This window comes from Struthio camelus, chromosome 9 (genome assembly GCF_040807025.1).
Source record: "Struthio camelus isolate bStrCam1 chromosome 9, bStrCam1.hap1, whole genome shotgun sequence".
NCBI lineage: Eukaryota > Metazoa > Chordata > Aves > Struthioniformes > Struthionidae > Struthio > Struthio camelus.
Window position 1 is genome coordinate 14934870 of NC_090950.1, and position 15411 is coordinate 14950280.

Below are 15411 nucleotides of genomic sequence, written 5' to 3' on the forward strand. Positions count from 1 at the left end.
AAGTGGATGGAAGTTAATAGTGAAAATTTTTCTGATGTTTTATCTAATAAAAAAATTGCCATTATAAAACTGCAAGCACTGCACATGAGTTTATTGGCTTCAACATGCCATTTACACTACATGCAACTCATACATATAACAATATGGAAATAGTTTAGTAGGCTCTCCAAAAAGGGGAGGTAAGAATAGGGAAAAAGAAACAGGTAAACATGAAATCTAGAAGATATACACATGTATGCACATATACAGAATCACAAACAGAATTATAGAGTGCTTTAGATTGGAAAGGACCTTAGGTCTGGTCCTACCCTGCATTTAAAGCGGGGCTAATACTAAGCCAAGCTGCTCTGGGCATTGGCCAATCAAGTCCCAAATCTCGAGGGCTGGAGATCCCATAGCCTTTCTGAGTACCTGTTCTAGTGTTTAACCATCATCATAGTGAAGAACTTTTCTCCTACTGCAGCTTGTGTCTATCATCTCTCATCCTTTCACTGATGAGAAGATAACTTTCCATAGTTATGGAAAGAAGAGTCCTGGGAAGAATCCAGTTCCATCTTCTCTACAAACACCCATTAGGTCGTTGAAGACACTAACTAGTTCCCTCCTTAGCATCCTCTTCTCCAGGGAAAAGAAATTCAGCTCTCGCAACCTCTTCTCATACATAGTGTGCACCAATGTAAATACTTCCGTTCTGCAACTTTAAAGCACTGTAAGAGTTAGTCAGCAGGAAATGGCGTGGCACCCCTGGAACTCAAGCTAAACTAAATCCAAATACTCAAAATAACAAGCTCTGGAGCACCTGCTAATTGTACAATCTAATATTACTAAAGCCGAAAGAGCAAATGTCACATAACAAAACACTGTAATCACAATGACCACATAAAACCTTGGGTTACATCCTTTAATAAAGGACTGAGAATGGAAAAAATAGCATTTCAAATATGCTGTAGAACTCCTTTTGAATTCAAGGATTATTTAGAGGCCTTTCAGTAGGGATGGCAGCACTTAAGAGAAAACAGGAACTCATGAAGAACTCATCCAGATACTAATATGAAGGTGAGTTAGTAGTTCAAGGATGTCCTCGTTTCCAGTAACATCCAGCGCAAACTGAAATAACCTGGCCAAAGAAACGTTGTGTTGCTTACTCAGAAGTATTAGACTGTTGAGTCAAGAAACAAAAAGCCTACTCTGTATAGCAGTGTGCTACACCTGAATTTCTGCATTCAGCATTAAGCAGCACATTATCTGAAAGCTACTGAGAAGAGGAACGAATCCAAAGAAAAGGAAACAAAAAACCCAGCACATGAGGAAGAGGCAGAGGGCACAGAGCCAAAAAACAGAAATCATAATATTACAGTGTGTAAGTGTTCAAATACTGTGACCAAGAATAAATTCACTTGGTATAAGAAGTACAAAAAAATATGAGAGAATGAAGAAAAACAGTTAGGCTGAAATTCAGGGAAAAAAATAGTGCAAAACAGAACTTCCTAGAGGAAGTATGTAAATCCACACTACCTGAGTCCTGATAAAACAGCAAGAAGTTTAGTTCAACTAAAAATTTAGCAGCAACCGCAGGTTATGAGGATATTTTTCCTAACTTAGGAGACACTGTGAACTTCTGAATCAGATGAAAAAACACCTTTTCTCAGGATGCTTTGAAACAATTTAAAAAAAACAAAGACATTATTTTAATGAAGAAATTTATTTTAATGAATGACCAAAAGTACATTCTAAGAACAGAATCAGAAAGAAAATTTACTGTCCATCTGTATCAGTTTTTGTATCAGTTCCTTCTTTGACTGTTTGAACTCAGAGTATATCATTTTTAAATCCCATTTCATACAATTTGTCCACAATTACACATAGAAAATATTTTCCACTGTAGATGCAGAAACCTAGTCATTACAGTGAACACAACAAACTTTTCCCAAGACCAAATAGACCTTTTTGTTAATAAAATAATTACTTCCATCCTAATTCATGAAGGCTATCAGATCACTGGCTACCAAGTCATTCTCAGAAGTAAGTGGCAGGTATTGCCGTCGCTCCATATTTGACCAATCAGAGACTTTACAGAAGGAGAACTGCAGACAAGTCACAATGCTGTACACCTGTGTGAACTAACTAGGAGACAGTACTTGTTTTCTAGTTTTGATTGCTGGTAACAGCTATAAAATAAGGTTTTTAAACATAACTTAAGGAATATTAAAAAGCACTGAACTAAAAGAGCGAGGAAAGTTATCAAGCAATGGAGAAAAGAAAAAAGCAGAAGCAGTAGCTAAAAAAAAAAAAGAAGCATGTCTGACTATTCAAAAATGCATTAATAAAGTAATGTTTCTTCACAAGATAGTCTTTTAAGAAATTAGCACTAGTATAGCATCTAATAAATACAATGCAATTATCCAAGTTCAGATTTTGTATTTTTAAGCAAAGACAAGTCTGTCATGAAGTTTTTTGTTTCCTGTTTAGTTATTTTGTCCTTTATATTTCTAAAATTATTTTATGCGGCACTAACGTCGATCATTTTCTGCAAATAAAATATAACTTTAAGCTGAACACAGAGGATGCAAAGGATAAAAAAAAATTTCCTGATCAAGAAAAATAATTCTGATGGATTTCACATGTGTTATTAGAAATAAAGGTTAAAGATTTCTTTTTAAAGTAAAATGTAAAGTAAAGGGAGTCTGCCGGCATAACTTCAAAATCATCTGTTACTCATTTTTGCTTGTTTCAATTTATTTCACCAAATTCTCTCAGCATAAAGCTGAGAATTTGCAAGTTTCAGATACCTGCAGATGGGCAGTTGAATTTATTTTTAAACAACTTCATAAAGAATATGTGCAATTTCTTTGCTCAGACCAAATTTTAAGATTCTTCAACACATTAATTCTACTTATCTTTTATACAGATCAGAAGCATGGTAAAGGGAAGTGGGAAATAATTCACAACCATGAAAAGATGTGCAGTTTAATGAGAACAACGTCCCACGATATGAAAACAAACAAGGCATAATAAAATAATCCTGAAGTCTGCAAAACAAACTATCCTCAAACTGCAAGTAATAGGATATATATGCATATACATACACATATATAACGTGTGGTAGATATAGTAAGAGGACCTGTTATTTCTTTTTCTTTTGCTAAATAATTAGTTATTAAAGCAACTGTAACACAGGATCGTGGAACTGGTTCAAACCCAAGCTGAATACTCGATTACAGGAAAGCTGTGGATTTTTAGAAGTATCTCACGTGCTTGTGGTATGACAGTCTTGTTCTTTGCCACTTTTCCCACTCCAACACTAGCATCATCAAGTGTATCAAAAACAGTTACAGTAAAAACTTCAATAAGAAAAACTTTGGGAAATTTATGACTGTGACTGTATTATCAATCTACATCACGTACTTCACTGTGCCCATTTCACTCATGGGCACATTTAGAACGCTTCCCTTCATTCTACACCTCAGCGCATCACAGCAGAATCAGAGAAATGTTGCCTTCAGTACAAGAAGTACCATGAAACTAATTCTATGTTCCTGGGGAGGTGGATTTCCCAAAGAAGTCCAAACTCCAAAATGCAAACTCACCTTCCATGATTACAGTATTTAAGCATAACAATTCCTGTTCTTTTTTCCTCTTGGTATTCCCTTCCCTGGGTCTAACTGTTCAGCAACAACCTCAGCAGTCAAGTTGAAAATCTCCTTCTAAATATAGCTGGATGATCACCCCGATTTAGCCCCCTCATTTTCTCATAGGCTGTAAGGGTTAAAAAAATCTTGTATCTATTATCATTGAATTGGAATCCTTTAACCAGCATACATGACTGTTTTCACCTTTCTTTGTAGGAGCTTAAACTGCTAGGTGTCTGAACAATAGCACATTCTAAAAATTAATGTATTTGTACAATATTTATTCATTTCCTATCAGGATAAAACTAGCAAAACCTTCTTAAAAATGAATAAATCATCTTTTTTATATTACCCCTTTAAAAAACTTCCTGCTCTCTAGTTAGTTATAGTTGCATTTCAAAACCAGATTAACTTTTCATAGTTGGCTAATGCCCATACTTCAACTGCAGACACAATAGCTAGAATTGATGTTCGTTTATTTAAAAGCTTCCCTTGCAAAAGTTATTACTCTATATTTTATTAAAAAAAAAATTATGACACTGTAAGCCTCTTCATGTTAGTGAATAAAAACATAACTGCTGTGGAAATATTACTCATCTCTTACATTAGAAGAATAATTAAAACCAGTGCCCTAGACACAACAGTTCACAGGAAGCATGATGCCAACAAGTTTTACATTTACTAAGTTTTTTAAAGGATCATTAATCACAGATTTCAAACACTAAAACCTAATAACAATATGCAGAAACAAACATACTCCTCTCTCTCTTTGTGGAGATTTAAGCATAGTGAACTCTTAAGAGGACAAGAGCTAAAATTAGCCAAAAGCAGTTCTACTTAATCCACTTTAATCCCTTTGGATTTTACAGAATCTCATTAGTGTTAATATTTTCACTTTCATTGTTAGACCGAATCAACTGCGACATTTTGAGGCAAGCGCAGAACTCACTGCAAAGTACTCCTGCTTTACAATGACTTCCATACTCACTTATGCATTAAGTCTTTGGTACATGTATTATCCCTTTCATCTAATCAATAGCACGGGGTTTGGAACAACGTGACCAACGAACAATAAAAAGTAAAAAGCAGAATGAGTTTACTTGAATTCGTTTAGTTCTATGTCAAATCCATCTCAGTGAGAAAGCACTGTCCAAAGAAATGGTAGCTGATCCATATATTCTTTTCTATGTTACTGCTATAGAAGGTAACAGTGCATCATATACATATGCAGGAAAGAAACCTCTTTATCTCTGCACCTTCTTTCCTTTATCCAAAGATAGAGAAGATTAACTTTTTGTGAATTTCAGAACGTGGTTACAGAGATTTTTTTCATCCTTAGTAAGTAGGCACAAAACAAAATTTGCAACAATCATCAGATGACAATCCAAATTAATTCAGGTTACATTAAATCACAATATGACCAAGCATATTAGAAAGATGCTAGTTATTGTGTCTCCGTTTTTATTTTAGATCTACCAAACGGAAAGACATTATTCCCACACTGAGCGTTTTGATCTTTCAAAATTCAAAATCAATCCAAGAAGCACCTGAAACGTGGGAGCAAACACAGCTAGCCTATCAAAACGACCACAGTAAACGCGATTTAATTATTAGTATTCAATACAATGTAGTAGCCACTTTCGAGGACCATTCTTTTCACCGTAAAATGAATTAATACCAAACCAAATGCAAACACTAGGGGGGTGTGGGACGATTATCACTATACTACCGAGATTAACCTTGGAAAGCTGTTTGCTGAGATCACATCCCCATCCTCGCTCACCCTTTCACCGAGCCCTTTACGTGCTTCGGCTTCGAGAGGAAACGGCGCTCCACGTTTGACCCTCAAGCCTACGAGCCCGGGGACGCACGCCACGGCATGCCGATGAGGGTCCAAGCTCAGTTACTCGGAGTAACATGATCCTCTTTAAATGTTTAATAGCATTAAGAACTGCAGCCTCTTCGGAAAGTCGGCAAGCCCGCCGGCGCCTTGGGCGGCCGTTAACGGCCGCGACCCGCGCTCGGTGCCAACGGCTCCCGCGCGGGGAGCGGTGGGGGGGGGGGGAGGGGAGGCGGCCCGCGGCGGAGCCCGCGCAGCATCCGCGCAGCGCCGCGGAGGGGACGCCGGCCCGCCAGCAGCGCCGGGCGCCCGGCCGCCGCCCCGCGACGCGCGTCCCGGGGAGGGCGGGCGGCCCCGCCAAGGCATTCACGACGGAGCGGGCCAGGGGGAGGCGGACCGCAGCCCGAAGCCGCAGACGGAGCCGGGGACGCCCAAGGGCGGGCACGGACACAAGGACAGGGCGGGAGGCGAGGCGCTGAGGCGGCGGCGGCGGCGGCGGCAGCCGCGGCCGAGGGAGGCGCGCTCCGCCGGGACCGGCGCTCTCCACGCGCCCCTTACCTGGCAGGAGGTGCCGGTGACCCCCGGCGGGCAGGCGCAGCGGTAGGCGGCCTGCGGCTGAGGCAGGGGCGGCCGCAGGCGGCGGGGCGCCGGCACGGCAGAGCAGGTGCCGTTGTTGCGGCAGGGCTGGCTGAGGCAGGGGTCCTCGCCGGGGGGCGCGGCGCTGGCCGGCGCGGGGAGGCAGGCGCGGTGCTGGGCCAGGGCGAGCAGGAGCAGGAGCAGCGGAGCGGCTCGGGGCATGGCGGCGGGGCGTCCGGGTCTCGGTGCCGCTCCGCTGCGGGCACCGGCGGGGAGAAAAGGAGGAGACGGAGACGGCGGCTGCCCGGCTGCTCCCTGCCCCCGTTCCCCGGGCAACGCGCGGGCGGGGCCGGGGCGGGGCGGGGCGGAGCAGCGCTGCCGGCCGCCTGCCCGCCTCGCGCCCGGCAGGGGGCAGCCGCGCGCGCGCGCCCACCCGCCCACCCACCCACCCGCCGCGCCCGGGGAGGGCGGCGCGAGCGGGAGCCGTTGGGGGGCCGTTATTTCACCGCCAGGGCGAGCGGTGAAAGCCGAGGTGGGAGCGGGCGGCGGCGCCGCCGGGTGAGGAGGCCTGGCCTTGCCTCGCGGCCGGCAGCGGGAGACGGCAGCCGGACCGCGCACCCCTCACAGGCAGGAAACCGCGCCGTTTACTGGGCGAACTGTTTTAAAAACGCAGCAGCGCGTTAATAAAATGCCTGACAGGCATTCCTGATATTGCAGTGCCTTCGGTTTAAGTAACAGATGTAAACGATAACGTAACAGCGGTCGACGTCTCGGGGCGCGCCGAGACTGAGCTCTGCCCTGGATTAGGCGAACGCTGTGGAAAACAAGGAAAATCCTTGCTTAGGAGAACTCACCGTTTGCTTTTTATTTACTGTTTCGGAAGCGTTACTTGTTGATGATTAATTTAAAGCTATATTAAAGCTATATGCTTAAAGTGTAAGCAGATTGCATAAAAATTACTTCTATCAGTTCTCATATTACAAAAAAAGTATAGATATTGGACTGCCATATTTTCTCTACTGAGATTTTCTACAGCTGATTTTTAAAAATCGGTTTGTATTTTGCTAATCTTATTGAAGTTTTGGGGTTTTTTTTTACTGCCTCTGGTTGGAACTAAGATACGTAGTCTGTAAATCAGTCAGCAGACAGCATGAAGATAATCTGCACTCCGACCTTTTATTCATTTGCTACTACAGGAGTGAGGTAATCAAGGACTTCTCAAACCTCTGTCATGGGATTAAAGGAGAATGATAATATTATTGAAAGCAATGTGTTACACTTCAAAAACCTTTGCACTTCTCATACAAATAAGACTGAAACCTGCGTCACTGGCAGAAATAATTGGTGATGCTAATTGAGCTGAGCTGAACTGAAAAATCATCTGGATTTTTAGCAGCCTGAATACAGTACTAGATCTCCCCCGATCCAAGTTGAAGTTAACTGTCATTGCTTTTCCATTACCTCACGAGTCTGTCTGTCTGTCGGTCTGTCTGTCTGTCTCTCTGTCTCTCTCTCTCTCTCTCTCTCCCCCCCCCCCTTTTTTTTTTTAAACTTTCCATACCTTTAGTTGTATGTTTTGTGCCACACTAGCCCCCTCTGCTGGTTTTATTCTTACCGGTTTCCTGATTCTGGTTTCACAGTTTACTCAAATAGATCTGATTGATTTAATTCCCCTCATTACCCCGATAACACTGGGTTCCGATGTTTCTTACCAAATATAGGCACTGTAGTAATGCAAATAAAAAATAATGTTAAACACGTTTACTTGAATGAAGTTGCTTCTCTGTTTTACAACTGTCCTCTCTTTAAGGTTACCTTTTCCACCAGTATTTGTCCATCAGAGCCTTTCACATGTTGAGACAGAAAATTTGCTGTATTATGTAGTGTGTTTTTTCCAAACAGTTTTGCAACTGTCTCACACCATAAAAAACATGTCCTTAATAATTTGCTAAGCTTGTTCATAAGAATGGCATGGAAAACAATGCCAAAGGCTTTGCCAATGTCCAGTTACGATAACTACCTGCTGCTTCTGTCCTATTCACAAGACCTGTTACCTTGTCCTGCAAGAAAATAATTTGATTTGACATAATTTGTTATTGATAAGACTACAGGATCTTCTAAGTACTCAGAAATAACTTGCATTTTTATATATATGTCTATCAGTATTTTGTGGCATTTCACATTAAAGCAACTGGTCTGTAATTCTCTGTTCTCCTTTTCAGTATAATTGTTTGCTCTTTTCCAGTCTCGTAGAACTTCACTCCTCCACACTAGTTGTCAAAGATAGTTGTTATAGCTAGTTTCAGCCAATTCTCTAAACAGCAAAGAAGTAATCAGACCAGCCAATCTGAAAATATGGTCTCCTCTCAAACCCGTTCTTTCTTTCTTTTTGCTCTAGTTCTCGTGGCTGAGATCGTGTTAACCAACTGACTGACCCTTGTAAAGAACAAAAAGCCTAAATAGATTAGGTGACCCTGTTTTTAATTGTTTAATTGAAACCTCTTCCCTTAAGCGTTCAGTAATTATGATAGAATTTTGATCCATCTTAGGTTTTATGACTATACGTATAAATAATTATTGGAAAGACGGTTTCAAGATAGCCAGCTAGATGAAATAATAAATTCTGTTGTTGTAGTAACACGTGGTACTTGCAGAGGCCAACAACTTTAAAAATAAGCCAGTCAACCAATGCAACCAACGGAGCTAGACATAACATAGTATTTTGAGTCAAATTGGTCATAACTGTGCCACATGAGTTTTCTTCACATTTTACAGAACATGTAAGCAATGTTTGCATTGTAAATGCCCTTTTCATAAGGAAATGGTTATTGTACAACACAAAATATTCATGCTTACTTAATTCAGTAGTGATTTTCCAAAATGCCATATCTTTTTATGCATCTTAATGTTTCAGTATGTACAATTTAAATAATCTCATCGTCAGCTTTCCCCAGACAAATTACTAATCTCTGAATTCAACAAGGAGTGAAGTTGTCTGTCTTCATTTATACTTGCTATAAGCTGAATTGTATTACTAATCTGTTTATTAGTGTGGTTTAGATAAGCTACGTTGTAGCTTAACTATTTACTTTGATGGAGGAGTACTCATACTCTAGTGGCTTGAAATAGGAGTTTTTGCAGAGATTTTTTATCTGCTCTGATTAAATATTTAGTGAGGAACAAAATTCTCCATGATTTCCTAAGAGGAAGTTATAGCCTTTAAGTGTCTATCATAAAACACAATGCTATGAATTTTTTTCTAAATGATAATAATTTCTTTTTTAAATCACTTACTATTAGTTAATTTTTTTGTTAATAGTTATTAGATGAGGGAGTTTTATAGATGAGAGAATTACTGTTTGGGGCCTTTTCTAAGCAGTAGCTGAGCTCTTATTCTTTTCTGTATCATGTTCTGTGCCAGGCTGCAATCGTGTCTTTATGGTATTGGCTCACAGAGTACAGACTTGACATTTTCCTCATCTCTTGCTCAGCTTGTGCCTACTTTAAAGCACCTCCGGAGGTGTCACTTCCAGTCCACCGAAAGAATGGGTTTTTAATGTAATCTGAGAAACTTCAGAAGGGTCCTATGCATGCAACCAGGGTCAGATTTCCAAAATTGCACAGCATGTCCCAATCCAGTATCCAATAGGTGCCAAAGTTAAATCTGTTTGAAAAGCTGACCCTGTCCCTATATTGCCACAGTCAGTGGAACTATTTGTGTGTGTGTGTGTTTTTCACAAAGCTTAAAATACATTTATTGAGAATATTTTTTACATATATTCAGTTTTTTTCCAAGCATGTAGCTTCCATTGAGGCACATTATATTAATATAACTGTTGAAATGATTTGTGCCTCAATTTATCAAAGTACTGAAGTACATGTTTAAGCACAGAAGTCAGTAAGAATTCCAGCCTTTGATGTTACATACTCAGGTGGTTCACACTGGAACTGACTTTGGAACTTACTTTACTTTGATGTTCATGGGTTTTGGGAGTGGGTTTTAAGGCTATAGGAAAAGCTCAGCTTAAGGCTCTGAACAGAGATAAAGCTTTAAAAAATGCATAGTTCACTGCTATACATCAATGAAACTAATACAGCTATAGCTAGAAGTGATTAAATCCTAAATCACAAATACAATAAAATAACTAAGAGAGAATGTATAGGTTTTCTGATTTCGTCTCCAGCTCTTTTCTTAAGCTGTGACTTAGGCTTTGAAAAAGTGGCCCGATGTGACTACAATTTCAATAGAAATAAAAATAATATATCATTCATACAGACAGTAATTTTTACATTGAAACAGAGAAAATGTAAAGCACAAATTATTAAATAATGTCAGATTTATCTTAAATCTTTATCTTAGAATTTACATAGATTTTTCAGCAACTCAAATGACATGCCTAACATGATGGCTACCAGAAAAAGTATTTGGCCATAAGAATTTGGATAAAGTATTATATCTGAAGAAGAGCTATTTTTATGTCCAGTACCTGACTGACTTTACATTTATATGAATTTCAAGGTGCACATGTCAGAGGACATAACGTCTATATTCTGGTTTCCTGGAAAACCTTTACGTATCAGAAGATGTACATAAGGAGAAGAGACAGACAAATGAAATCTTGATGGATGTTCTACCTGAAATAAAAGCAAGTCACAAGGTAATCCAGTGAGAAGTTTTAAGGCTTTAATGTCTAGCTTTGTTATTCTTTTCCCAAGCTGTAAATAAAAAGATGATGCTGCAGGTTTGAAATTTTGTGGTTATAAAGGAACGGCACCTGTAATTCTCATGGCAACAGCCAACAGTAAACATATCCTAAAGAGAGAATGCTTTTATTGTTTATGCTTCAACACTATATTTTATAGCAAATCCAAAGCTGAATTTATGTGATATTAATAATGTGGTTTTATGCTATTATTCTTTCAGGCCTTCATTTTCAAGTATTCATTTTCATTCGAGTTCTTCATTTTTTTTATTTCTTAGTAACATCACCCTCAGTAGATTTAGAGTTTGCACATAAACACTGCCTTTTTTAATGCGTGTTCTCTTACAAATCACTTTAAAGTAGTAGGTTATGAATGAGTCCCACCTTGTCTTTAGGATTTCATTCTCTCCCCAGGCACTTCTTTCAAATAAGAGATGTACAGCTGCATCTCACTCAACATGGATCCATGAGCTACGTCCTCTCCTTCATAGCTTGGACCTTCAGGCTACAAATTAACTTATTTAGTGCTGATCATGACTGACAGCCTCCTCAGCACCATCCACTGAGAAGGGGAAGTGCTATTGTCCAGTTTTACAGATCTGGCTCCCACCTGGATCCTGAGCTGTTTAGATACCGAACTGCCTTGGAATCAGTTGGATCCATGCCTAACATCCTACAGGAGGCCAGCAGCGTGTAGAAAACTCATCCTAAATCGCTAGACTACTGAATGCTAAAGCTTGCCGCAGAAAGCATAATCAGGCCCTAAATTCAGTGAAAATTAAGAATAAACATGGTTTATGTACTGCTTACAGAGAAACAATGAAGCCAGTATCGCATGCACTTATACTGAAATATGGGGCATTGCACTGGTTTATTTTCTGATACTTGTTCCAGGTTTAAATGAAAATAAGTTGGACAAGATCAACATTTTCAGCCTCACACACAACACAGATAACATTTGCTGCATGATTAGCCTTGTTCTGCTCGGTACTGTGCAATATACGTTATTAATGTCAACTGAAAGTTAGGGGAAAGAAGACTCTAGAGTTTCAAGGTACTAGTGCCCTCCTCAAAGGGAGTGGATGTGCACTAGCATTGGCATTCCATGTAGTTAATGGTTGGAGTTAATGACAGCCTGCTATATATTGTATCCAGTGTTTCTGAAAACCTTTTGAAAAGAAAATAGTATTTTAAGACAATTTAGGGACTATTTTCATTGGGCTTCCCACATAAAGAATCTCCCTCAGTTATTTTATGTCAATATTATAAGGTATGCATAAATTGCAGCATCTTTGTAAGAGGTATACGGTCTTTATTTAAGGACTGCAAGCAATGAAGGCTCTAGGTATATTTTTCTCAAGAATTTAAATCTTATTTCTAATCTGAATATGTCTAGTTTCATCAGTCATCCATTGGATCTTGTTTTACTTTTCTCTGACAGATTAAAGAGCCACCTGCTATCAGAATAATTTCCTCTATGTAGCATTTTTACTTCTCTAGGTCATTCTACACTAAGCTGCAAGAAACAATTAACTATTAGACCTGATGCAAAATGTATTACTAATGCAAATAGAAATAAAGATTCTTAATTGCTTTCAGTATTCATAGCAGGGTACGTACACTGTATGGTAGGTGTTTTATTAGGCCACCTGCAGCATTATGTAAGAATAGCTGTATCAGTTTAGCCCCGAATGTCTCTTGAGACTTGAGCAGACAATGTATAGATATCCATCATCTGTGTCTTAGTAATAAGAATCATTCAGACTTTGAGATCATCAGACAGAAAGAGATTTAGAACATATCATACCTCAGCTAAAAAATTCTAGGGAGTGGCTTGAACATGTCAGCCTGATTTTTTTCTGTCAGCTAGTAGATCCTATCACACTAGCAAGCAGAATTACTCCCTTTACTCTTAGTTCTAGGTGAATATGTTATACATTAACATTTTATGTTTCTGAAAACGGCAGCAAAAAATTAATGGGAATCTACGGTACCAAAAACATTTAATAGCTTATCTGCATCTTTATGGCATACACACAAAACATTTTTTGTATTAGTGCAGCAGTGACAACTATCCATACAGTCCTATTTTCTAGCATAAGAACAGAACAACAGCAAACAAACAATTTTTTCTTAGTAACTTCCTGCCTAGCTTCATAAATGGCTATAAAGTTCATGCTCTTACATGGTTTAACAAGTCAATAATTCAAAACAGGAAATGCAGAATCCTTCATTTATATTCCATTTTCTGCTTTACCTCTTTTTTTTTTTTTTTGATTTGAAGTGGATGTGTGCCTATAAACAAGGAAAGAACGCATACTTAAAGGATTCTCCAATGTAGAGCCACATATTTAACTCTCTAGGGCATAGGTTTTTGTTCAAGTAATGAGAACTCTAAGTAATAAAAACTTGGCATGCCATCTTAAAGATATACGTCTGTAATTATCTCAATATCTAGTGCGTATGCTTCTGTTGCGTACTACAGTGTTACAAATGACCTTTATCAGTCAGTCATGCTTTTCCAAGCTTCAGCGAGTGAAGTTTTTCCATGAGGTGGTACCTCCGTAAATGAAACTATTGCTTTTGGCAGGAAGGCTGGTTGTTTTTCCAGAAGATAGTGTCAAGGTGTTGATCACCTACTTTAAAGCAAACTCTTCCTTTATTCAGTGATTATCAATTCTACAAAAAAGCTGGCCTAAATATCAAAAACCAGAGGAACAGAGATACTGACGTTAGGAAGTTTACTGAAGATTTGTAAAGAAAGATACATAAACTCTAAGTTTTACATTTCTGCAGCTACAGTGGTGCTATGCCTTGAAGGACAGGGACAGTATGAGTGTAACATCATTATAAGTATAAAATTATTAAAACATTCTCTGTTCTGAATATGTGATCCTCATTCATAGCTGTAAATAGCTGTTGGCTTTAGATCCCTAGTTTTACAGGTATTATGCTACAGATAAAATAATTTTAACTAGAAGTTTTCAGGGAAATGGATCTGACATTTGTAACTAACTTATAACTGGAATTGTTTCTTACAATAAATTTCTTATGTGTATATATATATATTATATATCATTAACTTAAGCTGATTATATTAGAGCAACAGATGAAGTGAAAGAGTTTTGAAGGTCTTGGTTTGTTTTCTTTCCAGAAAACAGTAATTTTACTAAATCAAATACAAGTTTGCAAACAAGAGTGGAATCTTAGTTATAGATCACGGATTACTTCTCATGATGTCTGGTTTTCCACTCTCATGTGAATTTTTTATACTCTGCATAGTCAATAATACAAGATATTAAGTCCTTCTCCTTATAAAAAAGCATGTGTGAGAAATAGCAGTCTGTGTTATCCATTTGACAGCCTCAGCTATTTGCATAGATGGTGTAGCCCAGTCTCTGGAGAAGATGACACATTGTTTAGAAAAGCAACAGCACAGCACATATCCCTGCTATGTACAGTCTAGCAGCAAATGGAAAATATCTAGTCCTTGTTGCTCTAAAGAGGAAAGTCAAGTAGTAAAACAAAGTTCCACTAAATGACAAGTTAGGCAAGCTCCCTATGGTTAGGTTGAATTTGCCAGTAACTTTTATAAATGGTCTGGGCCAAATAAGAAAAATAATTGCACTGAGAGTAATTTTACTATAAAAACCTTAATGGAACATGCAGATTTACTGTTTGGTTTTATTGATATGGTATAATACAATGTGAATATTATAGTCTAGACTTCTTAACAGTCCTTTAGATTATACGAACCATAATGTTTACACTATGTTATATAGTATTCTGATCTTCACATTGATTGAGCAGTTTGAGAACAGAAGAGTTTAAGAATCAAATAGGTGGACCTCAAAAGAAATAACAGAAGGCAAAGTGTTGACACAATATTTATATCAACACCTACTGAAAAACTGAAAATGTTTATTTCTATTTGAGAGTTTTCTAAAATGCTAAAATTATTGCTGCTAAATTCATTTATGCTCTTATGGTTAAATTTTCTCTTTTTCTTTTCTTTTCTTTTTTTTTTTTTTTTCTTTTAAAGCTCACAAAAAAGTCCCTGGCAGCTAGTAATTTCTTTTGCTCCTGTCTACAGAATGGATAACAGTTCTGAGATACTGTACTTGCAACCACATTCTGTTTGAGGCCGTACATAGAAAGAACAAAAAAGCTCCCTGTTATAAAAAGCTCACCATCAAAGCACAACAGAGGAGAGCCACGGATTACAGAAAGATGACACAGCACAAAGAACGCAAGGAGACAACATCAACCATCATGACAAGCCATAACCATAGATAGGAGTTGTCATTTACCATCATCATTTTTTGAGTAAACTTTATGGCCAAGAAGCTTTTTAAAGACAAATCTGAAGGTGGCTAAGGTAACTTAAGAACATGTACAGATGCAAGATAAAGAACAGGAGGTGGAACACACCTAAATGCCACATTAAAAATGGCAGGAAGATGCCAGAAAAACTTTTGAATGTTTAAATCCACTTAAAAAAGAGAAGATGCAGCACTATAAGGCCCTGCAGTTTCCTGGCAGCTGAAGCAGAGTCCTACAAAGCTGAAGCTGCGGGTCATGAGTAATCTTCAACAAAGACAACCCTTGTCACTTCCATTCACTTTTTTGGAAAATTCAGAAAATCCTTTTTCTGCATATGAAT

The 15411-nt window shown here is 38.8% G+C and overlaps 1 protein-coding gene across 1 annotated transcript in view; it reads right to left on the reverse strand.

Moving 5' to 3' along the window:
* The window catches only part of DNER (delta/notch like EGF repeat containing), a 136853-nt gene extending 130468 nt beyond the window's left edge, over positions 1–6385 (reverse strand). Inside the window, exon 1 of the mRNA XM_068955083.1 lies at positions 6028–6385. Within this exon, the coding sequence (XP_068811184.1) occupies positions 6028–6267 (240 nt within the window). The 5' untranslated portion in view covers positions 6268–6385. The remainder of the gene's footprint in view (positions 1–6027) is intronic.
* Between the last annotated feature and the right edge of the window lie 9026 nt (positions 6386–15411).